This window comes from Leptodactylus fuscus, chromosome 7 (assembly GCF_031893055.1).
Source record: "Leptodactylus fuscus isolate aLepFus1 chromosome 7, aLepFus1.hap2, whole genome shotgun sequence".
NCBI lineage: Eukaryota > Metazoa > Chordata > Amphibia > Anura > Leptodactylidae > Leptodactylus > Leptodactylus fuscus.
In genome coordinates, this window is record NC_134271.1 from 105,217,007 (window position 1) to 105,244,992 (window position 27,986).

The 27,986-nt window shown below is 44.6% G+C and overlaps 1 protein-coding gene across 1 annotated transcript in view; it reads left to right on the forward strand.

The window, feature by feature from the left end:
* PPP2R5E (protein phosphatase 2 regulatory subunit B'epsilon) overlaps positions 1 to 27,986 on the forward strand; it is a 74,664-nt gene that overhangs the window by 29,754 nt on the left and 16,924 nt on the right. Inside the window, exons 3-5 of the mRNA XM_075282776.1 lie at positions 621 to 817; positions 10,695 to 10,796; positions 25,684 to 25,776. Coding sequence (XP_075138877.1) covers positions 621 to 817; positions 10,695 to 10,796; positions 25,684 to 25,776 — 392 coding nt within the window. The remainder of the gene's footprint in view (positions 1 to 620; positions 818 to 10,694; positions 10,797 to 25,683; positions 25,777 to 27,986) is intronic.

Genomic DNA, 27,986 nt, shown 5'->3' on the forward strand with positions numbered 1-27,986 from the left:
TAGTTTTGGTACCTGATATGCTCTGTAGTCTCTGTACCGTCAGGAGGGCGGTGTCAGAAAGGAGCTGAAAAGGGAGTGATTCTGAGCTCTGACACTGGCTGCCTCTGATTGGTGCTCTGAGTCACATCCCCTGCCTGACACCGCCCTTCTGACATTACAGAGCTAAATAGCTCATCAGGCACCAAAACTACCTGTGTTTGTTGCTCGGGAATGGTGGGGGCTAGAGAATGCGATGAAATTGTTGCCTATTAACAGATGGTTTATATTGGCGGAGGTGGTGAAAGGTCCTCTTTAAAGGGGTTTCCAAGACTACATCTTCATAGTCTGTATTTAGAATAGGCCACTAGTTTGGGATTGGTTGGGGGTTCAATATTTTTCAGCTCAGTTTCTACTATGTATTCTTATCAGCTGATCAGCGGGGGTGCCAGAAGTTGTACTCTCACCTATCGCATATCAATGACTTTTCAGTATGTAGTCTTGAACATGTAAATAAGAAGCGATGTCACTGCAGTATGTGATTTCTGACCTGCCACCGCCATCATCATATTTTCGTTGTTTTGCGTGTTTCTGCGATTAGTTGTGTATTATAATGGCCTAATGGTGTATATTTTATTTTTCAGACGTCGCAACCACAGAGCAGCCTGAACTGTTCCTCAAGAAACTTCAGCAGTGCTGTGTCATTTTTGATTTCATGGATACACTGTCTGATCTTAAAATGAAGGAATACAAAAGGTCTACTCTGAATGAGCTGGTTGACTACATCACAATAAGCAGAGGCTGCCTCACAGAACAGACTTATCCTGAAGTAGTAAGAATGGTGAGTGCTACCGCTGGGCTGACATTATACAAGAATACAGGACCGAAATTCTGCCTAGTGTTCAGAGCAAATCAAGGCCAGGCTGTCTAAAGATGCTCCTGGTTTATCACTATGAGACTACGTGCACACACACACACATATATTCATGTATGGCTCAGTGAGGAAAAATCACGGATGACTTATCACAAACACATATATTTCATTAAAATGGACCAGAATAGGAATGATCCAGAGTTTTGCCTCATCTTACATGGACCCATTATAATACACAGTTTGAGTCATAAAAAAATAATGTGTCACTGTGTTAGCTGTCAAAAACATTGCTAGCCTACGGTTATGGGTATGTTGCCTTACATTGGTTGATACATTTGGTGCATCCTTAGGGTGCATTCACACTACATATATGGCAGCTTATTCTGAACGTAAAACACGTTCAGAATCAGCGGCGTATAAAGCAGTTCCATTCATTTCTATGGGAGCCGGCATACGAGCGCTCCCCATAGAAATGAATGGGCTGCTTTTTTCACTCCGTGCAGTCCCATTGAAGTGAATGGGAAGTGCCCGCGTGTACGGCTCGGCATGAGCAGAGCTTGCCATATACGCCGGCACTTCCCATTCACTTCAATGGGAGTGCTCGTAGTGAAAAAAGCAGCCCATTCATTTCTATGGAGAGCGCTCGTATGCCGGCTCCCATAGAAATGAATGGAACTGCTTTATACGCCGCTGATTCTGAGCGTGTTTTACGTTCAGAATAAGCTGCTGTTTACGTAGTGTGAATGCACCCTTAAAGTGTAGCAAAACTTTTAGGTTTTTTTTTTTTGTTTGTTTTTTTTTAACCAGCATTTGTATTATGAAAGGGATTGTATCAAGTTATTCCTTGTCAATGGTATAATGGTTAACTTCATGATTGGTGGGTGTCAAACTGCTGGGACCCCACCAATCCTGAGATTGGAGGCTGATTCTCTTGTCTTGATCTGCCACATCAGGATGGAAGATTCGGACCCCTCCCATTCATTCACTGGAGATGGTCGACCTCTGTAGCTTCTTGAATTGTTCTTTTATAGATGCTTTTGGATGTTGGTATTGCTTGACTACTAGGTATTATAAATAATAATTGTCCACCCCTGACCTGTGCTAATGGATCCAGCTTTTCATCCTCCCTGCAGGCATACTGAGTTGGCACCTGGTAACTATTGTAATAGGGATATAGCATTTTTAGCTGGCTCTTAGGAAATCTTTGTCTCAAATATATTTTGGAACAATCATAATTAGTTTTCTACTTCACGCTTGTGTTTTGTGTAGTTACTAGCCATTTAGAGCAGACATGTATTTACCTCTCAGGGTGTCGTGTTCTGCAACAACTTGTTTGTCTTGAAATCTGATTTGTTACTAGAATGTTCCTTATACCAGTTATTAATCTATACACCAAGACCACCATTATGTTCATCTAACCTGTGCTTTCCTGCACGAGCCTCTATTGCTACCAGTTTATACTTGTGTGCTGCTAAATATTACAGGCTGACCCCTATAGCAGGACCAATATGGCTCTCCTGCCAATAGGATTTATTCCCAGACTTCTTTTTGCAGACTTTTTGCCACAATTTCGCCCCTGTTCTGTCTGTACAGGACATATGGATCTGTTCACTCTATTCTTTCTGACTTGGTTTGGTAGAATTCTGCTGTTCACATCGTTTTACTGGTCCTTATACACATTGTGTATTATATATGGGAGCCATTGATGCATGTCATACAGTGGTACCTATAGGGTCTTAGGGTTTTTTGTGTTTTTTTTTTTTTTTCCTTTTTACAAAAACAAAAGTTACTCTAAATCATACTTTTTATTGCTGTATACTGACGTGTTCTGCAGACTTTTGCCCATTGCGCTTATACTATTTTATGGGCATATTTAGGGTGTATGCTAGGCGCTTTTACCAGTGTGCATCCTAAACATACTTCACAAACGTGATGTGAACATGTCCTTAATGTAAAGACTGATCTATATAAACGAGAAGTAGCTGGATGGATAGTGATTCTGTACCATGATGCATATGCCAGTTTTGAGGTCTGTAAAAGGCTGGATATATTAGGAGGAGTCTGTCACTCCAGTGAAGCATATTAAACCAGTAACATAGTTGGATAGGTCTGACTTACCTAAAAATAATGCCTTTTTTCTCCATGAAAATTCATTCCTTCATTGCCGAGATATTCAGTTCAGAATAGGAAAAGTAAGCAGTCTGGTGCACCAAGGGCGGCTCCATTGCTGCAACCTGCCACATCCCACACTGCTCGAATTCACCCTCCTCCTCCTCCCTCTCCCTTCTGTGAGTGACCGGGACAGGTGAGATTTCAGTTTAGTTCCCTGGCCCTGTCGATCAAAGAAGAAAGGAGGGCATATCAGTGCAGTGTGGGGTGTATCAGTTTGGAGCAGCAGTGGCGCCCTTGTTGCTCCAGACTGCTCATTTGCATATTTTGAAATGAATGAATAAATATATCTGCAATGGAGCCATGACTTTACATGTTAAAAAAAAAATGTCACAATCTGGTTAGCCTGACCTATCTGTGATGCTGGAATCATATGCTTCACCCTAGTGACACTCCATTTTAAGGGTTATTGTATTTAATTTTTACTCTTCATTTTACATCAATAAGAGATGCGTGAGGGTCCCAACACTTAGGATCTCCACAGGTCTGCTTTTTAAAGGGCGTCAGCGCTTGTCTTGGCACTGTGACCCTGTTTATTTCATAGCAGCCTGCAGGGTACTTACAGCTTCGCCCATTCACTTCAGGTTGTAATTACATTGCATGGCCTCTATAAATCAGAGGGCATGTGACGTAGGCGGAAAGGTTCTGTTCTCCTGTTTGCCTGAAGTTTGCCTGTATTTTATTTTTATTTTTCCTGTGCCTGATGTAAGGTTTATTTATTTTGCTGTTTTTTAAATAACCCAGCTTGCTGCATACTTTATGTCCCTGTCTTGACTTTTTGGGTCCGCACCACTGCTTCTGTCTAGCTAACCTCCCCACAGTATTTATTGTGGAAACCAAGATATAGTGTAAAATATTCTAGAGATGTAAATGGTTGTCTGGTGTTAGATAACTGGGCATATGTATTTCAGATGCTGGTACCCTCTTGTCCATGGGCTGGGTCTGGTACTGCAGTCCTATGTGTGTGGAGTTTGTCTTTGGTAAGAGCAGCTGTCAGACTTCTTCACAACAGAAATATGATGTAAGTCTGCAGATCCTTAGGGCTAGTTCACACGGGGGCAAGTAGGCCCTCAAAATCCACCTCCATACCATGGTAGTCTATGGAGACTGCTAGCTTTCGTTTTAACGCTAGCGTTTTTTTGCCGCTAGCGGAAAAAAGAAGCGACATGACCTTTCTTCAGGCGGATTTCGCCTGAGGAAAGCAATAGAAGTGAATGGGAAGCGAAAACCGCGACCAAAAACTGCAACACGTTTTCTTAAGGTCCATTCACTTTGGAGGAGGAGAAAACCGCCTGGCGTTTTCCGAAGCATTTTTTACCATAAACCGCTGTAGAAAACGCTCCAAAAACCACTTCCTAATTAGGAAGCAGTTTTTTTCCGGGCCAAAGTAAGCCAAGCAGTTTTCACGTGTGAACTAGCCCTTAACCAAAACACCAGTCCTACCACCTTTTGGTTCTCCTTGTGGTGGGATTCTTACAGACAGCGCACCCAAGCAATACGTATACATATTAGCTCTTCTCCAGGGAAAAGAAAATTTGGGCAAACACCTGGATAAATGTTGGTATCTTGTTGATAGCAATTGGAGGACCAATTTGCATTTAGCTCCTGTTGAGCTTTCTTGCTCCCTTGGTGTTGACAATAGGACCTTTATAGATCCTAAAAGTTTGGAGTTTCTTTGAGTTTCCTCTGGGTTCTCCAGTTTGTTGCCATACTCCAAAAACATACTCATTGGTTAATTGACCTCTTATGGAAAGTATAGGTGTATTTAAAGGCAAAATTAGATTGTAAACCCTGCTAGGGATGACAGACCATGCAGTGGAATAGTTTGATTCTACCAACATTGAGCTTTCAAGCTTTACAGAGTCTTAATCCTCTGTGTCTTACTCTGCTGGTTGTGATCCCCGGCACTACAGACCATTGCTGGAAGCCTTCCCTACACATACAGGGGAAGTCGGGATATAATTATAAACATGCGCTGCTTCCTCCTTCAAAGCACCGGATGAAAAACTCATCAAGAGTTAAAAGGAAAGGAACGCTGAGGTCTAGTAGACGAGTGCACTCCACCAGTGCTGTATATGCTGCATCAAGGGACGTGCCAGACAAGCCTCATCTCCTCCACAGAAACTGCGTGTACAAGTTGCATGAGCGGTCACTCAGCACATACGTGATTAATGATGCGATAGAGATATGTGTATTTATAATACGGAAAATAGCATTATAGTTCCAGGTGCACTAAAAGTGCTGTGTAAAAGCAGAAACAATATTTGCAATACTTGTATTTGTTAAATGGCCAGGCGCAAAGTGTTAACATTAGCCCGCAAGTGATATGAACCACTTCCATACCGCCCAGTTGTTTCCTTAAAGTTGTTTATATCGCTGGGGAAGAGTGCACTGGGCTCTAGAAAATCCTCTTACAGATCTTCTGCCCACAACAAGTACCGACTATAGTATAGTATCGACTATATATGCAAGTCAATTGTCGCTCTTATAACTTTGTTTCTCTTTCTATTGATTGTGAGGGGATTTGAATGATTGAGCGACCATTGGTTCTCCTTCCTCTCGTGTAGTTTTCATCATTGTTACCAACACGTTCCCAGTTTATACCTGATGATTTTTAGAATTACATAAAATATTCAGTCAGTGCAGGACAATGACCCTCTCCTTGGGAAAGGCTCTGAAAGAAGGAACTTTCACCTCCTGCGCCAATTCACATTATTCACATCTGTTTATAGCTGCTGCTCCACAGATTCCGGCGCAGGTGAAATTTTCTCTCTAGCCCACACCTTTCCCGAGTAAACCAGTGCAGTTAGTTTTGGTGCCTGATGTGCTGTTTAAAGGGGTTGTCCAGGCAAAAATTTATAATAGTTTAAATAGGTTGGGGAGGTGAAAAAATAAATAAACAAAATTCCTATTTTAAAATTTTTTTTTACCCGTAATGTCAGAAGGCCCTGTCAGGCAGGGGGTGTGATTCAGAGCTCCGGTCGGAGGCAGGCAGTGTCAGAGCTCAGAATCGCACCCCTTGTCTGCACCAAAATGAACAACGTTGATTGCTCAGGTATGGTGGGGGCTAGAGGAAAAAAAAATTCCAACTGTACCAGAATCAGTGGAGCAATGACTAGTAAATGATGTAAAGAACTGGACTTGTTGGAGCTTTTGAAAGTGGTTTTGAGGATCTAATTCACATGTAGTATTCTGTAGTTTGCAATATATTTTCTATGCAGTATTGACATTTAAATCTGCTGTAAAGATAATGGTTGCGATTCAGGTTTTCAGCAGTCTCTGTTTACTGTAAAGCTGGATGCTATCTGCTAGATCCTGGGGGCAGCCATTTCTGGCTATAGTTGTTAGACATTGATGTCTGCCCGCATGAACACTACATTATCTCCTGTTCTGAGAACTTACAGCAACTCTTGTATACTTAGTGTGGGACTCATACTAGCTGCCTAGCTTGTTGACTTTCCATTTACTGCTCCTTTAATACTTTTATACATTATACAGTGTAATTATTAACCCTATAACAATATGGACTTTGCCATCTTTTGTACAGTAAGGAGGGAGCCTAAGATGGAAACTGGTTTCTCACCAACTCCTACTGTGTGATATTCTTTTTGAATACAATGATGGCACACTATGAGCAATGTGTGGTAGGGGAGCAGCTTCTCCATTCAGGTGTAGACACTAAGCGTCCACATTTCAATGTGTAACCCCTACTGGCATGTATATAATGCTTGTGTATATCTTCTATCTATCATATATGTGTACATACATGAGCAGCGTGCCTAATGTAAAATATACCAGTTTATAAATACATTAATATTAATACAATCCATTTACATGTGTTATACCATCATTGCTCTGTAGTTCTGGAGGAAGTACAGTATGGTTTGATATCCTTTCCTTATAGTATATACAATATAAAGTGCCGTTGTCTAGCATATACTGTTTAGTGTTGTACAATAATAGGATGGATATACTATATATTGTATGACCTTGACCTCTTAGTATATACTGTATATAAAAACAATGTACACTTATCTGCTCATGCCTTAATGTTTTATTCTGTGTCCATAGCTCTACTAACTCTAGTGTAGACTATTACATAGGATATATACACCGTGTATAATCTATTACATGGGATGTATACTTGGCACATTTGCACTATATTACATGGGATAGGACGGGGCAATTAATCAAGAAATACAAACAAAATTCATTGGCATGGTATAGCATATAGGGGGTGCGGGGTGTCCTAAAATTGTTCATTAATCCTTATTAAAGGGGCTCTATCAGCAAAATTATGCTGTATGAGCCCCACATATGCGTGAATAGCCTTTAAAAAGGCTATTCAGGCACCACTAATCTTATTTTAAACCCCCCTGTTTTAAAGTAAAACCATAAAAACATATATGTAAATCATACCTATCGTGCACGCTTGGCAGTCCTGCACAGTCTGACATCATCTTCTGGCACACCTACCTCTTCTTTCGGCGACGCCCTCCAGTCCTGGCTCTTCCCCGGCTTCATCGTCCTCTTCTTCTGGCGGGATTGGTTCAAGTCCGGCGCGTGCACAGTAGTACTCCCTCCGGAGTGCTACTGCGCAGGCTCTGGCACCATTTCTTACAATGGCAGTTCTCAATGGGATACTGAGTATGCTCAGTTCCCCTTAGAACTACACGAGCGTACTGCACATGCGCTCGTGAACTTCCATTGTTCAAAAATGGCGCCGGAGCCTGCGCAGTGCTACTGCACACGCGCCGGATTTTAACCAATTCCGCCAGAAGAAGAGGATGATGAAGCCGGGGAAGAGCCAGGACCAGAGGGCGTTGCCGAAAGAAGAAGAAAGAAGAGGTAGGCGTGCCACAAGATGACTTCGGACCGTGCAGGACTGCCAAGCGTGCACGATAGGTATGATTTACATATATGTTTTTATGGTTTTATTTTAAAACAGGGAGTAGGAGTGGGAGGTTTAAAATAAGATTAGCGGTGCCTGAATAGCCTTTTTTAAAGGCTATTCACGCATATGTGGGGCTCATACAGCAAAATTTTGCTGATAGAGCCCCTTTAAGGTAAAATGCTCAATTAATTGTGCCCCAGCCTTAGTTCACATTAATAACTCTAGATGCTGAAGTATTATGGCTCAGACTTAGAAGCTGGATACATTACTAGCAGGCTAGCATGTCCCAAAAAAAATATTAAGAAGGGGGACATAAAAAGATCAAAACATTGCGGCAATTAGAGATGGGAATTAGGCCTCGCTGCATTGATGTTAATCCATCATTAGGCAGTTGTACTTGTGAAATATTCAGGACTGAGCAGAGGTCTTGTATGATGAGGCTTCTAATATTCTGCCTAGCATCCCAATTACTGTGGCCTGTTTTGGCGTTTGTCTTCTTAGGGAGCGTTCACACTACCGTCGGTGTCCGACATGTAGTGTCCGCTCAAAATCTGTCACGGACACTAGGAGCGGACACTAGATGTGTCCGTGACACCTGTCATTCACTTGAATGGGCATCGGGTGCGTTCTTTTGCACTCCGTGCCCGTCCTTCTCTGTCCGCAAGAGAAGATGTCCGACTTCTCAAGCGGACAGAGGAACCCTGCATGCAGGGTTTTTCTGTCCGCTTGAGAAGTCGGACATCTTCTCTTGCGGACAGAGAAGGACGGGCACGGAGTGCAAAAGAACGCACCCGATGCCCATTCAAGTGAATGACAGGTGTCACGGACACATTTAGTGTCCGCTCCTAGTGTCCGTGACAGAATTTGAGCGGACACTACATGTCGGACACCGACGGTAGTGTGAACGCCCCCTTATACTTCCTGATCTGTCTTCCTGTACTTGATCACTGTTGTCTTAAAACGAATTTATCTTAAAGGGGCTGTCTGAGATTAGAAAAAAAAAAAAAGAGGCTTACATTTGGTTCACATCTGTGCTTGCCACTCCATACAGGAAATCTGTTCCCCTCTCTTCATGAAAAATTTCCTTAGGTAATCGCTTTTTATGCGGATAGATTTCCATGGTGGTTCCCAAGCAGACTTCTCGAACGCAAACCTGGCCTAAGGTAACTGCTTTTTCTAATGCAGATTAGGTTTATGTGCGGGGGGTCCCCAAGCAGACCCCTCAAATGGAAACCCATGCACGCAGATGTGAACCAAACCTTAGCTGCACTATTGGTTGCAGACCATGGACAATGATGGTGTGGCTTGTGGTTCCTTTTTTTTTTTTTTTTTTGCCCCCTTTTTTTTCTCATCTTATCTCAGACAATCTCTGCAGAGTTTTCCCAACTTAGGGCTTTTACTGTAACCCTCACATGTCGACATGCCCATAAGTCAGCTGTTCAGAGCAGTTGCCAACATCAGAACATCAGTGTGTAATGACCATGCAGGGTCCCTGTGGCTTAGCTGCAGTAAGCAGATTTAAAGCGGCTCTATCATCGGGAAAGGCATTTTTAACTAATCACATCTTTGCATAGCCTTTAGAAAGTCTATTCCACACCTACCTTTAGTATGTAGATTGCCTCAGTGGTCTCTGAATAAGTCCGTTTTTATTCACATGCTAATTAGACTGGTGCACGATGCATCGTGCACTCCTCTCCTGTTGTTTCCTATGGGAGGCTGCTGCTGATGACTCAGCTTCCTGTTTGCCTCACACATAGGAGATAATAGCAGAGACGAGTGCTGCTGGGAACTTCCTGTGCTGGCTGGAAGCTCATTAGCATAAGAATAAAAATGGACTTATTCAGAAACCACTGAGGCAATCTACATACTAAAGGTAGGTGTGGAATAGACTTTCTAAAGCCTATGCAAGGATGTGATTAGTTAAAAATGACTTTTCCCAGTGATAGAGCCCCTTTAAATCTGCTTACTGCAGCTAAGACACAGGAACCCTGCATGGTCATTACACACTGATGTTCTGATGTTGGCAACTGCTCTGAGCAGCTGACTGGTGGGCATGTCGACCATCGAACCCCTACAGGTCTTTTGCCTTATCCTAAGCAAAGATTATCAATATCTCTTAACCCAGAAACCCTTTTAAACAATAGTCATTAAGAATGCACCTTTTATATGTTTCACATATTCAGTGTGTCAGTAAAGAAACTTCTCTCGCTGCTTCACATAGCATTGTGGGGATCTCCATTCCTTCCTTCTCTAGTATTGGGAAACTTCAAACCTTAAAAAAATTAGTTTTCATTCTGACCCAAGCTGCAAAATGTATTCAAACCCCTTGGCAATAGACCTCCCTGAATAATTCAGATTTCTAAATTAATTCAGTCCCTAGATTATACTCCTGAATTAATTCAGACCTTTGAATTCATTTTTTTGCACCAGGGTCTTGGTCTCTACACAGATCCTGACACCATCCAACATCTGGATGTTATGCAGGGCTCCTCTCAGGGTCTCGCACATCCCTAGTCGGGAAAGGCTGGTGTACCATAATAGGTTAATAGAAGCAATAGAGAATAAGATTCCTTGTAGTGTAGTTGGCAGAGTACTGACAATGCACTTTACATGTTGCTCTTTGATCTCTCTTCATACAGTACAGGCTTGTAGAACTGCGCCTTCTAGTGATCTGTTGACCTTTGACATACAGTAGTAGTAAATCTACTGGTTACTGTTTTCAGTTTGAGACATGGTGGCATGTACGCATGTAAAGTTTCACGATGTTCTCATATGTTCTAGGTATCTTGCAATATATTTCGGACCCTCCCTCCGAGTGACAGCAACGAGTTTGATCCTGAAGAAGATGAACCCACCCTTGAGGCGTCGTGGCCACATTTACAGGTATGCTTGCCCTTTGGTGTCTATTGCATATAAATACAGAGTGAGCTTCATTGCTTGCATAGTGGTTTGTCAGGTTGTAGTGCATACTGTAAGGTAAAAATAGAACAGGAGCTTCCACTCCCAGTATATATTCAGCTGCGGAAAAGCTCCTTGTACAGCCTCAGTCTTAAATCTAAACATTATAAGTCTCATGCACAAGCTGAGGGCTTGACAAGAAGACAAATGTAATTCACTCACAGAGAGTGGCAAGGAGATGTCCGTCATTGTGGCTCCATTTATGGAAATTCTTGGCAATAAAGGAGCCAAATGGAACGAACAGTGACAATATAAATAAATAAATATATACAGTGTGTGTGTATATATATATATATATATATATATATATATATATATATATATTATAGAGAGAGAGAAAGAGAGAGATCGATCTTGCATTGGTTTTGAGTAGAGATGAGCGAACAGTGTTCTATCGAACTCATGTTCGATCGGATATTAGGCTGTTCGGCATGTTCGAATCGAATCGAACACCGCGTGGTAAAGTGCGCCATTACTCGATTCCCCTCCCACCTTCCCTGGCGCCTTTTTTGCTCCAATAACAGCGCAGGGTAGGTGGGACAGGAACTACGACACCGGTGACGTTGAAAAAAGTAGGCAAAACCCATTGGCTGCCGAAAACATGTGACCTCTAATTTAAAAGAACAGCGCCGCCCAGCTTCGCGTCATTCTGAGCTTGCAATTCACCGAGGACGGAGGTTTCCGTCCAGTTAGCTAGGGGTTAGATTCTGGGTAGGCAGGGACAGGCTAGGATAGGAAGGAGAAGACAACCAACAGCTCTTATAAGAGCTAAATTCCAGGGAGAAGCTTGTCAGTGTAACGTGGCACTGACGGGCTCAATCGCCGCAACCCAGCTTTCCCAGGATCCTGAATGGAATACACTGTCAGTGTATTCCCGTATACCCGATATATACCCCCGATACCCGTTCCAACGGTGTGCCCCCCCACCTTCACCCCAGAAATACCCTGCAAGTCCCCTAGCAATAGAATTGGGGCTATATACACCCACTATTTTTGCTACTGCCATATAGTGCCATTGTCTCACTGGGAATTCAAAGAATATATTGGGCTTACATATAACTTCAATTCCAGGGAGAAGCTTGTCAGTGTAACGTGGCACTGACGGGCTCAATCGCCGCAACCCAGCTTTCCCAGGATCCTGAATGGAACACACTGACAGTGTATTCCCGTATACCCCATATATACACCCCAAATCCCCGTTCCAACGGTGTGCCCCCCCACCTTCACCTCAGAAATACCCTGCAAGTCCCCTAGCAATAGAATTGGGGCTATATACACCCACAATTTTTGCTACTGGTATACAGTGCCATTGTCTCACTGGGAATTCAAAGAATATATGGGGGTTATGTGCACCCACAATTTTTAATACTGCTATACAGTGCCATTGTCTGACTGGGAATTCAAAGAATATATGGGGGTTATGTGCACCCACAATTTTTAATACTGGTATATAGTGCCATTGTCTGACTGGGAATTCAAAGAATATATGGGGGTTACGTGCACCCACAATTTTTAATACTGGTATACAGTGCCATTGTCTGACTGGGAATTCAAAGAATATATGGGGGTTATGTGCACCCACAATTTTTGCTACTGCTATACAGTGCCATTGTCTGACTGGGAATTCAAAGAATATATTGGGGTGACGTGCACCCACAATTTTTGCTACTGCTATACAGTTCCATTGTCTGACTGGGAATTCAAAGAATATATGGGGGTTATGTGCACCCACAATTTTTAATACTGGTATATAGTGCCATTGTCTGACTGGGAATTCAAAGAATATATGGGGGTTATGTGCACCCACAATTTTTAATACTGGTATACAGTGCCATTGTCTGACTGGGAATTCAAAGAATATATGGGGGTTATGTGCACCCACAATTTTTAATACTGGTATATAGTGCCATTGTCTGACTGGGAATTCAAAGAATATATGGGGGTTACGTGCACCCACAATTTTTAATACTGCTATACAGTGCCATTGTCTGACTGGGAATTCAAAGAATATATGGGGGTTATGTGCACCCACAATTTTTAATACTGGTATACAGTGCCATTGTCTGACTGGGAATTCAAAGAATATATGGGGGTTATGTGCACCCACAATTTTTAATACTGGTATACAGTGCCATTGTCTGACTGGGAATTCAAAGAATATATGGGGGTTATGTGCACCCACAATTTTTAATACTGGTATATAGTGCCATTGTCTGACTGGGAATTCAAAGAATATATGGGGGTTACGTGCACCCACAATTTTTAATACTGCTATACAGTGCCATTGTCTGACTGGGAATTCAAAGAATATATGGGGGTTATGTGCACCCACAATTTTTAATACTGGTATACAGTGCCATTGTCTGACTGGGAATTCAAAGAATATATGGGGGTTATGTGCACCCACAATTTTTAATACTGGTATACAGTGCCATTGTCTGACTGGGAATTCAAAGAATATATGGGGGTTATGTGCACCCACAATTTTTAATACTGGTATACAGTGCCATTGTCTGACTGGGAATTCAAAGAATATATGGGGGTTATGTGCACCCACAATTTTTACTACTGGTATACAGTGCCATTGTCTAACTGGGAATTCAAAGAATATATTGGGGTGACGTGCACCCACAATTTTTGCTACTGCTATACAGTTCCATTGTCTCACTGGGAATTCAAAGAATATATGGGGGTTATGTGCACCCACAATTTTTAATACTGGTATACAGTGCCATTGTCTGACTGGGAATTCAAAGAATATATGGGGGTTATGTGCACCCACAATTTTTAATACTGGTATACAGTGCCATTGTCTGACTGGGAATTCAAAGAATATATGGGGGTTATGTGCACCCACAATTTTTACTACTGGTATACAGTGCCATTGTCTAACTGGGAATTCAAAGAATATATTGGGGTGACGTGCACCCACAATTTTTGCTACTGCTATACAGTTCCATTGTCTCACTGGGAATTCAAAGAATATATGGGGGTTATGTGCACCCACAATTTTTAATACTGGTATACAGTGCCATTGTCTGACTGGGAATTCAAAGAATATATGGGGGTTATGTGCACCCACAATTTTTAATACTGGTATATAGTGCCATTGTCTGACTGGGAATTCAAAGAATATATGGGGGTTATGTGCACCCACAATTTTTAATACTGGTATACAGTGCCATTGTCTGACTGGGAATTCAAAGAATATATGGGGGTTATGTGCACCCACAATTTTTAATACTGGTATATAGTGCCATTGTCTGACTGGGAATTCAAAGAATATATGGGGGTTACGTGCACCCACAATTTTTAATACTGCTATACAGTGCCATTGTCTGACTGGGAATTCAAAGAATATATGGGGGTTATGTGCACCCACAATTTTTAATACTGGTATACAGTGCCATTGTCTGACTGGGAATTCAAAGAATATATGGGGGTTATGTGCACCCACAATTTTTAATACTGGTATACAGTGCCATTGTCTGACTGGGAATTCAAAGAATATATGGGGGTTATGTGCACCCACAATTTTTAATACTGGTATATAGTGCCATTGTCTGACTGGGAATTCAAAGAATATATGGGGGTTACGTGCACCCACAATTTTTAATACTGCTATACAGTGCCATTGTCTGACTGGGAATTCAAAGAATATATGGGGGTTATGTGCACCCACAATTTTTAATACTGGTATACAGTGCCATTGTCTGACTGGGAATTCAAAGAATATATGGGGGTTATGTGCACCCACAATTTTTAATACTGGTATACAGTGCCATTGTCTGACTGGGAATTCAAAGAATATATGGGGGTTATGTGCACCCACAATTTTTAATACTGGTATACAGTGCCATTGTCTGACTGGGAATTCAAAGAATATATGGGGGTTATGTGCACCCACAATTTTTACTACTGGTATACAGTGCCATTGTCTAACTGGGAATTCAAAGAATATATTGGGGTGACGTGCACCCACAATTTTTGCTACTGCTATACAGTTCCATTGTCTCACTGGGAATTCAAAGAATATATGGGGGTTATGTGCACCCACAATTTTTAATACTGGTATACAGTGCCATTGTCTGACTGGGAATTCAAAGAATATATGGGGGTTATGTGCACCCACAATTTTTAATACTGGTATACAGTGCCATTGTCTGACTGGGAATTCAAAGAATATATGGGGGTTATGTGCACCCACAATTTTTACTACTGGTATACAGTGCCATTGTCTAACTGGGAATTCAAAGAATATATTGGGGTGACGTGCACCCACAATTTTTGCTACTGCTATACAGTTCCATTGTCTGACTGGGAATTCAAAGAATATATGGGGGTTATGTGCACCCACAATTTTTACTACTGGTATACAGTGCCATTGTCTAACTGGGAATTCAAAGAATATATTGGGGTGACGTGCACCCACAATTTTTGCTACTGCTATACAGTTCCATTGTCTCACTGGGAATTCAAAGAATATATGGGGGTTATGTGCACCCACAATTTTTAATACTGGTATACAGTGCCATTGTCTGACTGGGAATTCAAAGAATATATGGGGGTTATGTGCACCCACAATTTTTAATACTGGTATATAGTGCCATTGTCTGACTGGGAATTCAAAGAATATATGGGGGTTACGTGCACCCACAATTTTTAATACTGCTATACAGTGCCATTGTCTGACTGGGAATTCAAAGAATATATGGGGGTTATGTGCACCCACAATTTTTAATACTGGTATATAGTGCCATTGTCTGACTGGGAATTCAAAGAATATATGGGGGTTATGTGCACCCACAATTTTTACTACTGGTATACAGTGCCATTGTCTAACTGGGAATTCAAAGAATATATTGGGGTGACGTGCACCCACAATTTTTGCTACTGCTATACAGTTCCATTGTCTCACTGGGAATTCAAAGAATATATGGGGGTTATGTGCACCCACAATTTTTAATACTGGTATACAGTGCCATTGTCTGACTGGGAATTCAAAGAATATATGGGGGTTATGTGCACCCACAATTTTTAATACTGGTATACAGTGCCATTGTCTGACTGGGAATTCAAAGAATATATGGGGGTTATGTGCACCCACAATTTTTACTACTGGTATACAGTGCCATTGTCTAACTGGGAATTCAAAGAATATATTGGGGTGACGTGCACCCACAATTTTTACTACTGGTATACAGTGCCATTGTCTGACTGGGAATTCAAAGAATATATGGGGGTTATGTGCACCCACAATTTTTAATACTGGTATATAGTGCCATTGTCTGACTGGGAATTCAAAGAATATATGGGGGTTACGTGCACCCACAATTTTTAATACTGCTATACAGTGCCATTGTCTGACTGGGAATTCAAAGAATATATGGGGGTTATGTGCACCCACAATTTTTAATACTGGTATACAGTGCCATTGTCTGACTGGGAATTCAAAGAATATATGGGGGTTATGTGCACCCACAATTTTTAATACTGGTATACAGTGCCATTGTCTGACTGGGAATTCAAAGAATATATGGGGGTTATGTGCACCCACAATTTTTAATACTGGTATACAGTGCCATTGTCTCACTGGGAATTCCACAAATAATTTGGGGATTCATTCACCCTACATCTCAGGCTCTTGCCATATTCACCCAGGTTGTCAGTGCTGCACCAGCTCGTTCCCAGACAGCTCGGCCCGAAAAACGCGTTACCTATATAGAGGATTTGGACAATGAAGACAACATGTTCTAAATCTAATGTCTGCACCTTCTCCAGAATTAAAATAAAGGCAGCGTTTAACTTTCAAATAGCACTGCACAAAGGAAGAGCTTATCAGCTTGTCTCATGACATGCTACTGAAAAGTTTCATTTGTGTATCTTAATGTAAATATAGTTGTATAAGCTTTTTGGGTTTTAGGCACTGCCAAGTTATTTATTACCACCCACTCCCTTATAATGATGATGACGCCAAAGTCACTGTGGGTGTTCAGAGCTCACAGCTTTGGGTGACATTTGTCTTGCTCTCTGTCGGTACCAGCTGTCTTTTTGGATACCGTAAAGTTATGTTGACTTTATTAACAGCTATAGAAGCTTTAGCCAGGTTGTGACGGTGTGTAACCCTAACAACACTAAGTGGGATACACATTAATAGTCAGTCTATGTACGCTAAACGTATCACTGAAGTAATTTTTTTTCCCTCTCCCCTAATATAAGAAAGGAACAGACATTAGACCTAGACCGGGGTTCGAGGCTTGAAAAAATCCAGTATTATTTGTTCTTCATGATGTGAAATATGTGTTGAAAAGCAACCCAAGATGAAGTCAGCCATGTGTGCCAGTGTGTTACTTGGCATGCCTTTGCTGGCCCCAACTGTAAGGGTCACTCTCCATTTCCTCCATTTTCCACTCCCCTTCACACCATTTGTGGTGAAGCAATGGGATGCACTGAAGTGCACCCTCTAGCCTCGTGTGGGATAGGGACATCAGATGCCACTCCAACCCCCTCGTCTTCCTCCGCCAGCCAACGGTGCGAAGATGAGAGGAGTGTGCTCTGAATGTTTTCTGCCTAGCAGAGGCTAGTTCTCACTTACGAAAATGGCCCCACTTTGACCTGTATATCAGGCACAATGGTGTAGGTTTCAAAGAAACATGGCACCAACAAGTTGGAAAACGTGGGCCATGCGTGGACCGTGTTTGAGTCTGGCAAGCTCCAGATCTGCTACCAGGTTCCAGCCATTATCACAGGCGCAAAAATACCAGGCCCCAGGTGTAGCAGGGAAAAAAAAATGCCATCTCAGCCAGGATGGCATCCCTGACCTCGGAGGCACTGTGCTGTCTGTCCCCCAAGCTGATCAGTTTCAGCACGGCCTACTGACATCTCCCCATGCCAGTGTTACAGTGTTTTCCGCTAGTAGCTGGGGTGGAGGTTGCAGCTTCGTAGGGTTTCAGTCTACTCCTGCCATGAATTTTGGCCTGGGAGAGGAGATAGGCCACCCCAGTTTGCACCCGGGGAACGGACTCCACCACATTCACCCTGCCTGTCATTAAAGATAAGCACTGCAGCATCCCTGACCACAGGCGCTTGTCCATGTGTCGGTGGTCAAGTGGACCTTGCAGCAAAGCGCAGAGCTCTGGGCCCGACTGATGTTATGGGACACATGCAGGCGCAAGGCAGAGACAGCACACCAAGAGAAGTAGTAACGGCTAGGCCCAGCATAGGGAGGTGCCCCAGCTGCCATCTGCTGACGGAAGGCCTGGGTCTCCAGAAGCATAAACAAACACCAACATCTCCAGGGCCAGCAGTTTATCGATGAGGCTGTTACAGGCTTGGGCATGGGGGTGGGTTGTATTGTACTTCTGCCTGCAATGAAAAGCTTGGGAAATGTGGAGTGGCTGGGAAGAGGCGCATGATGGTGCAGGCCAAAAGGGCGCATGAGGGTGAACTCCCCAATGTGTCAGAGATAGGTGTGTAGGTGTCCTTGCATCATATACTTGCACCATATTTGGCTTTGGAAGTTAATTTTGTGCCAAAAAGTGGTTAAGACAGCGATCCCTCAGCTACTCCCGTTACACTGTCTATTGAAGTTACCATCTGTGGAAGTGGACCACCATTTCTAAGATCCCAAAGGAAGCAGGCAAGAGATGTGCAGTTCAGAAAAAAAGATGAGAAAAGGGATCGGAGAGGACAGAGCTGGTGTCGGCCAGGTATTCCCACAACATGCGCCTATACTTGTCCCTCCTGGTGACAGTAGGCCCCTGAGTGGCAGTAATTTGTCCAGGGGGGCCATTAACGTGTTCCAGACCTAGGAATAAGTCTTCCAACAGGGTAGAGTTTTGCATGCCTTTGCTTCTACCCACTGTTTTTGCTGCTTAGCTTCCCTCCACATCTACTCTGCTTTCACCCCTAAACATCACCCCAGTTTATGCCTTTGCTTCTACCCAGGTTTTTTGTTGATTTAGCTTCCCTCTACATCTACACTGCTTTAGCCCCTAGACATCACCCCTGTCCATGTGGGGTCGGTGGCCTCGTCATCCACCAACTCCTCTTCCAATTGCGCACTGCCCCCTTACTGCAAACCGCACATGACCACAGCTTGCCTTGATGGCAACTGTGTCTCATGATCCCCACTTAGGTCCAGACAAGTCGGTGGCGGGTCCAAAACCCCAAAATTGGAAGGAAATGGCAGATGCTGCAGTATTTCTAACACCTGTTCCTGGTGCTCGGGCCTGGTCTGTGTTGTACCCTGCACCCTGCTTAACGCATCTGCCATATCCGAAGTTGTGCTGAGCGCATGCTAATGTTTCGTGTCCAGTGCAATGGATGGGATGGGATTTCACATAAGTCTGCCACCCATGGCCACTCATGGTTGAGCAACTGAGGGAGTTGACTTTGACGAACCCGAGGGTTTTGGAGTTGGAACTACATCAAAGGTCTGTGCTGCTCACACACTCTGCTCAACACATGATATGTTTAGTGCCAGCAGTGTGGAGACGTCGCACAACAGCCGTTGTTCCAGCAGGTACAGGCGTTGTAGGAGTGCATAGAGGCTAGCAGCGGCAACTATACACTTTAAAAACTATCCGCACAAGCGCCACACTTTCACCAGTAGCTCAGGAACATTGGGGTACCTTTTTCAAAAGATTAGCAGCAATGAGTTAAAAACGTGGCCCAGGCATGGAATATGTTGCAGGCTGCCAAGCTACAGAGCCAATCCCAGGTTACGGCCATTATCACACATGACAACATGCCTGGGCCCAGGTGCAGTGGCAAAAACCACATTGCCGTCTCATCGAGGATGGCATGACTCACTTTGTAGGCAGTGTGCTGTCTGGCCCCCAAGCTGATGAGCTTCAGCACGGCCCGCTGACGTCTCCCCACACCAGTGTTGCAGCGTTTCCAGCTCGTAGCTGGGGTCAATTTAACAGCGGAGGAGGGTGGTGTTTCAGCCCTCCTCCCAGGAATGTTGTGTGGGGAGACAAGTCAGGCCACCACATTTTGCGACCCGGTCCACGCCTCAACTACATTCAACCACTGTGCCCAAATTGAAAGGTAGCGTCCCTGTCCGCATGCACTTGTCCATTCGTAACTGGTCACATGGAACTTTAGGGCTAAGCGCTGAATTTAGGGACCGCCTCATGTTTGGGGGAAAGTGCTGGTGTGGACGGCACAGTGCGGTGGCGCAGTAGACACTCTGCCCAAAAAGGGCAGAGTGTCCCCCAGCCGGGATTCCAACATCTCCTGGGCCAGATTTCTTGAGATGAGGCCGTTGAAGCCTTGGGCATGTGGGTGGGTTGCGCTGTACTTTAGCATGAAATGAAAGGCTTGGGAGATGGGGAGTTGCTGGGAAGAGGCGCATGATGGCGCGGGCAAAAGGAGAAATGGCAGGAAAAGGTGAGGATAAGGGTGAACTCCCTAAAGTGTCAGAGGCAGATGTGGAGGTGTCCTGGCTCCTGGTCTGGACTGCAGCGCCAGCCCTGTCAACAGTGGAAGAGGCAGTGGCCGCCAGGCCAAACGACGATTATCCTGCGCTTGCTCTCACCCACTGAGCCCAGGGCTTGCCTTCCAAATGATGGCACCCGCAAGAGGTGGTGAGATTCCTCTCCGCAGATCTCCAAACCATCTTGGACTTGCAAATTGCACTAAATTTGTCATGTAACTGACATGTATATGATGAGTCTATCCATTGTCTGTTCATTTTGGTGAAAGTCAGCCTGTCAGCTGACAGACAGCTGTGCTTGTCAGTGATGATGTCACCGGCTGCTTGTACCCCCAGTTTTTGCTGCTTAGCTTGCCTCCACATCCACACTGCTTTTGCCCCTACACATCACCCCTATCCATGCCTGTGCCTCTAGCCATAAGTCTGCCACCCATGGAAACTCATGGTGCAGAAAGTGAGGGAGCTGACTCTGAGGAACCCTTGGGTTTTGTAGCTGGTACTCCATCAAAGGTCTCTGCTGCTCACACACCCTGCTGAACATACGGTATCTAGGGTTAGAGCGTGTGGTGACCTCGCACAACAGTAGGTGCTTCAGGCAGATGTAGGCCTTGCTGGAGTGTATTGCGGCTAGCTCCAGGTACTGTAGACTTGGGAAAGTGGGTGTCCAAGTGCCGCACTTTCACCCTTAGCTCAGCTAATTTGGGGTATGTTTTTAAAGATCATTGCACCACTACATTGAACATGTGGGCCAGGCATGGAACGTGTTGGAGGCTGGCAAGCTCCAGAGCCCTCCAACAAGCTAAAAAACCTGGCCCCAGGGGCAGCGGGGATAAACAAATTGCCATCTCATCCAGGATGGCATCCCTGACCTCAGAGGCAGTGTGCTGTCCGTCTCCCAAGCTGATGAGCTTCAGCCCAGCCTGCTGACGTCTCCCCACACCAGTGTTGCAGCGTTTTCAGCTCGTAGCTGGGGTAAATCTAACAGCGGAGGAGGAGGAGGGTGGTGTTTCAGCCCTCCTCCCAGGAATGTTTTGTGGGGAAACAAGTCAGGAAAATTCTTGAAACGGGAGAGTTTTGCATCTTTGCCCTTGCTGCCTATGGACATCCCTTTGCCTCTAGCCACCATTTTCCCTGCTTTGCTTGCCTCCAAATCCACACTGCTTTTGCCCCTAGACATCACCCCAGTCCATGCCTTAGCTTGTACCCCCAGTTTTTCCTGCTTAGCTTGCCTCCACATCCACACTGCTTTTGCCCCTAGACATCACCCCAGTCCATGCCTTAGCTTGTATCCCCAGTTTTTCCTGCTTAGCTTGCCTCCACATCCACACTGCTTTTGCCCCTAGACATCACCCCAGTCCATGCCTTAGCTTGTACCCCCAGTTTTTCCTGCTTAGCTTGCCTCCACATCCACACTGCTTTTGCCCCTAGACATCATCCCTATCCATGCCTCTTCCCCTAGCCATAACTCTGCCACCCCTGGAAACTCATGGTGCAGAAACTTTGGTTGCTGACTTTGAGGAACCCTTGGGTTTTGTAGATGGAACTCCATCAAAGGTCTGTGCAGCTCACACACCCTGCTCAAGATATGGTATTGTAGGGTTTCAGCGTGTGTGAATGACGGACAACAGCCTGTGTTTGGACAGATGTAGGCCTTGCTAGAGTGTTTTTAGGCTAGCAGCGACTCCTGTGCACTTGCAAAAGTGGGCGCACAAGCGCCGCATTTTCAACAGTAGCTTCGGTACATTTGGGTATGTTTTTAAAAAACTTTGCACCACTAGGTTAGACGTGGGCCAAACATGGAACGTGTTGGAGGCTGGCAAGCTCCAGAGCCGCTACCAGGTTCCAGCCATTATCACAGGCGTAAAAATGCCAGGCCCCAGGTGTAGCAGGGAAAAAAAAATGCCATCTCAGCCAGGATGGCATCCCTGACCTCGGAGGCACTGTGCTGTCTGTCCCCCAAGCTGATGAGCTTCAGCACCGCCTGCTGACGTCTCCCCACACCAGTGTTTTAGCGTTTGCCGCTAGTAGCTGTGGTGGAGGTTGCAGCGTCGTAGGGTTTCAGTCTACTCCTGCCATGAATTTTGGCCTGGGAGAGGAGATAGGCCACCCCAGTTTGCACCCGGGGAACAGACTCCACCACATTCACCCTGCCTGTCATTAAAGATAAGCACTGCAGCATCCCTGACCACAGGCGCTTGTCCAAGTGTCGGTGGTCAAGTGGACCTTGCAGCAAAGCGCGGAACTAAGGGCCCACCTGATGTTGAGTGACACGTGCTGGTGCAAGGCGGGGACGCCACACCGGGAGAAGTTGAGACGGCTAGGGACGGCATAGTGAGGTGCCACAGTTGCCATCAGGTCCGGGAAGGCGGGAGTTTCAACAAGCCGGAACGCCAACCTCTCCTGGGCCAGCAGTTTAGCGATGTTGGCGTTCTAGGCTTGCGTGGGTGGGTGGTTAGCGGTGTATTTCTGCCGGCGCTCCAATGTCTGAGAGATGGTGGGTTGTTGTAAAGAAGCGCCTGATGGTGCCTTTGATGGTGCAGGAGAAGGAGATAAGACAGAAACAGGGGAGGATGAGGGAGAAGTCAACAAAGTGGCGGAGGCAGATGAAGTGATGTCCTGGCTCGTCCTCTGGAGTGCATCGCCAGCACTGTGAGCAGAGGCAGTGGCATGAACGGCGGGCGACGTTTGTCCTGCCGTTGCTGCCTGCCACTGATTCCATTGCTTGGATTCCAAATGACGGTGCATTGAAGTGGTGGACAGGTTGCTCTTCTCAGGGCCCCTACTCGATTTCGAGAGGCAAATTGTGTAGACGACACTATATCTGTCCTCGGCGCATTCCTTGAAAAAACTCTACACCTTCAAGAAACGTGCCCTCGATGGGGGAGTTTTTCTGGGCTGGGTACAAAAGGGAACATCTTCGGACATTCCGGGTCTGGCCTGGCTTCGGCAAAGCAGCTGACCTCTGCCTCTGGACATGTCTCTGCCTCTAGCTACCCTTTTTGGTGCTGCACCTGCCTCAACATCCACACTACTTTCCCAGCTTGACATCTGCCTTGTCCAGGTGGGGTCGGTGTCCTCGTCGTCCACCACCTCCTCTTCCAACTCCTGTCTCGCCTCCTCCTCCTGCACAATGCGCATGTCAACTGGCTGCCCTGACAGCAACTGCGTCTCATCGTCGTCGATGAGGGTGGGTTGCTGGTCATCCGCCACCAAATTGACCGGAGATGGAATGGAGGAGACTCTAGTGTTTGAGCATCTGGACACAGATACTCGTCTGTTAGGTCCGTGGAATCGCGAAATGGAGGGGCAGGTTGCGGTACAGTCAAAGGAAGGGAGAACAGCTCTGGGGAGCAGGGACAGTTGGGGTTATTGTTCTGAGAAGATTGGGAATTTTGGGTGGAAGGAGGACAAGACTGTTGGGTAAGAGGAGGTAGAGGCTGACTGGCTGGTGGACAATGTGCTTTAAGCGTTATCCGACAGCCATTGCAAGACCTGTTCCTGGTTCTCGGGCCTACTAATCTTTGTACCATTCAGCCTAGTTAATGTGGAACTTTTGTGCAAAGCGCAGAACTTAGGGCCCGCCTGATGTTAAGGGACACACGCTGGTACAAGGCTCAACTCACCCTAAGTGCCAAAAACACTGCTGGTGCAAGGCTCTACTCATGCCAAGGGCCTCAATCTCTGCTGGTAGCTCAGCTTAAGGTCATGTAACTTTGTTTGGAAGGGCTCATGTTAAGGGCTAGAAAAGTGAATTTTGGAAGGTCTTACCACATCACACACACACACACACACACACACACACACACACACACACACACACACACACACACTCAAAATGACAGTTAAGGGTGAGGGCTTTTGGAATTCCCATTGCCTATTCCATTTGTGGTTGTCATGGGGAACGTGATTTAAAGGGGTGGTTGTTACTGTTTGTTGAGCTTAAATTGGGGTTTGTGTCCATCCATTTGGGGAGTAAAGAAGGTTTCCAGGTATTTTCCCACTTTGATAGAGGTTTTTTTGAATGTGGAAAGTGTGTAGTTGTTAGGCAGTGATGTTGGGGTAATAGAGGGTCTTTGGTGTGTTAGATGCCCCCAGACATGCTTCCCCTGCTGTCCCAGTGTCATTCCAGAGGTGTTGGCATCATTTCCTGGGGTGTCATAGTGGACTTGGTGACCCTCCAGACACGGATTTGGGTTTCCCCCTTAACGAGTATCTGTTCCCCATAGACTATAATGGGGTTCGAAACCCGTTCGAACACACGAACATTGAGCGGCTGTTCGAATCGAATTTCGAACCTCGAACATTTTAGTGTTCGCTCATCTCTAGTTTTGAGGTGTTACTACTGACTGAGACGTTACATCAGCAGTAGAATTAGGATTTACATATATGATATTCTCTTTAGTCAATGATTAGAGGACATATGTAGGCACTCCTTGAGCTTCTGTGTCAGTGGTTTCCTGATTTAGGGGAGAAACCGCCATAAAATGGTATACAATGAATACATGAAGAGTAAATCTCTATAGGAACCCTTACCACCACGTTCTATGTATCACACATCCATACAGGTGTATAGATCAGCGTCTGAAATGCGCTGCGCACTCTCATTTCACAGCCAAGTTATATTTAGTACCATTGCAAAACTTGTCTATTTCTCTTTTGTTCCAGTGCACAGATACTACATTGTCCAGTTATTCTTAACAGGAAAAAAGTTGATCTAGTTGTCAGGGTAAAAAAAGTCATCCAATATTTATTTGTGCAACTTTTAAATCCACTTGGACCTTCACAAAAAGCCTCTCTTTGTGCTAGTTCAAGCGGATATTAATGTTGCATCAATGTATATATTGGATCAGGTTTTTTTTTTTTTACGTAGATAAACTTTTATGACCACACCTTATTATAAAGAATAAAGCTGTTAGAGGGTCTTTTTCTTTTTTCTTTTAAATACCCCAAATGGATTTTTCATGCTGAAGACCTAGCTGCAGAATAGATTATCCGCATCCTGTCTGTGCAGGACTGACACCCAGTCTTCACACAAATCGTCTATTCCAGCCGACAAAAGCTGCTGCAGTGTATGGGAATTGTGTGTAGTAATGGGAGCGCTACTGAAGACTTGTCCGCTGTATAGCAGTGGTTTAGGGAATTGCAACTCTGTTCCATATTACTACACATGCTCCCCACCCTTCACTAGCTGCCTGGACCGCTTTTTTGCCTGGGATTTGGATGCTGTATGCTTCACAGATCAAATACTGGTGACCTGTGTTTAAAAAGAGTGTACCCTGTCCCACCTGGCAAAGTTGTCACCTGCCTGTTAACACGTGTGCCACTATGAGATCCCACTGACTCCCTGTTTTATTATCTGTTTTCTTCCAGCTTGTATATGAATTTTTCATACGATTTTTGGAAAGCCAAGAATTTCAGCCCAGTATTGCCAAAAAGTACATAGATCAAAAATTTGTATTACAGGTAAGCACATTTTATGTTCTGATATTACACCTTCATGTTATATTAATTATGTCATTTTCCATATTTTGCACTTGCATTGTCTGTGTCGTGTTTTTCACAGCTAGCACGGTGACCCATTCTTTTCTAGGGCACCATACACACACCTGTGTATTATCACAGGCCCTTATATGTTTCTGTGAGCCCAGGGCAAAACTCAAGACAGCTCCCCTATACCTGTTATACCTGACTAAAGTGAATGGGGCTGTAGAGACTCAGGCGGCACATAGATATCATGGACAACAAACCCGGCACAAGCCCATGTTTGTGGGCACGTAGGCTTATAAAGAAATATAGGGTATTGCAGTATATTTATGTTTATGGCCTATTGTTAGGACTTATCATCAATATTAGATCCCCAGTGATAAGCTGGTTGAGCTCTACGGGCTTCTCTACTGTATACCAAGCACAGTCCAATAATTAGTATAGCAGTTCAGTCCTATTGACCTCCACTAATATGATATGGATGACTTATTCAAAGGATGGCTGTCAATATAAAACAAATACCAGTAGTGACAGAGATCCGGAATCCAGCTTTGGGTCACATTCTTATCAAGATGCTGTATGTTTCATAGAGGTACAGGTTCACTCCATTAGCATGTACCAAGAGTGTATACTTTAAAATGCATACGCGCTGGTTATCTGCTATGCTAAAACACGTTCAGAATCAGCGCATATAAAGCAGATCCCATTCATTTCAATGGGAGCCGGCATACGAGCGCTCCTCATTGAAATAAATGGGCTACTTTTTTCTCTACGAGTGCTCCCATTAAAGGGAATGGGAAGCGCTCGCGTGTACGGCTCGGAATGAGCTGAGCGCTTACGCCGTGTGAAGGGGCCACGAGCCGTACACGCGAGCGCTTCTCATTCCCTTCAATGGGAGCCCATTCATTTCAATGGGGAGCGCTCGTATGCCGGCTCCCATTGAAATGAATGGGATCTGCTTTATACTTGCTGATTCTGAACGTGTGTTTTAACATTTAGAATTAGTCAGCGTTTCCATAGTGTGAATGCATCCTTTTAGTGGTAGAATCCCTTTAAAGATATAAGGAGTGTCAGAAGAGATCTGTTATAGTGTAGCAGCTATAGCTATTCGGATGTGTTTTCCAGCAGCTGTCTCATCCCCTCTTCCTAGACTTGCTAGGGAAGGAAACAGATTTCTTTAGTAAGATATATTGCATATCTTCTTAGTCATCTGTACTACTAGTTTATGAAAGGTTATTGTACAGTATAATTGGCAGCACACTTTCATGCTGTATTGAAAAAGAGAAAAAAAATATGTTGAAGAAATCTAGTTTGAGAGAGTATTTATTGTGATAAATACATATAGAAAAATACCATATCTCTAAATAACAGAAAAACCCAAATTTAAAAAAGACAAAACCTGACTCCTCATAGGCATACGATTGGACTCCCATCTAGTGAAGCCTAATAGGAGTCTTGTAGACTCTATGATGTGAGTATTGGTGTGATAGCCTCTGTGCCTCAGAGAGATACTTGGGGGATCCCATTATAATTAATGGGGTCTTGTGACTGCTATTTTAGTGGTCTGCCATTGTTGTGGTCCTCCTCCAGACCTTAACAAATGATAAACTGACAATAGTGTGAACCTAGTGTTAGAAAGGGCCCAAACCTTTATTTTTTGGTAAAGACTCCCTTACCACCTCTGCCCTGGTTTGACAATTCTGCCTTGTAATAAGGACCTGAGTAATCTAGGACAGACAGCCTTGGGAGCAAAGTGACATCTGACAGCACACTATTGAATTGGGGTAACTAGCCTGTCCTCAACTCTGATGCCCTGTTCACATCAGCGTTTGGATTCCGTCTGGGGGAGTCTGCATGGGGACCCCTGAACGTAATACCAAACGCCAGTGCAAATCGCTGTGCTGTAAAAGCACACAGACCCCATAGACTATAACTGGGTCTGTGTGCTTGCCGCCAGATCTCCGCATGGATCGTGCGGACAGGAAAGTAGTTCCCAATCTACTTTCCTGCCCACATGATTTGTGTGGGCAGCACAAGGCAAGCAGACGGACCCCATTATAGTTTATGGGGTCTGTGTGCTTTTACAGCACAGCGCTTGCAATTGCATTTGGTATTCCGTTCAGTGATCCCCATGCGGACTCCCCCAGACGGAATCCAAACGCTGATGTGAACCAACCCTGACACTGCTG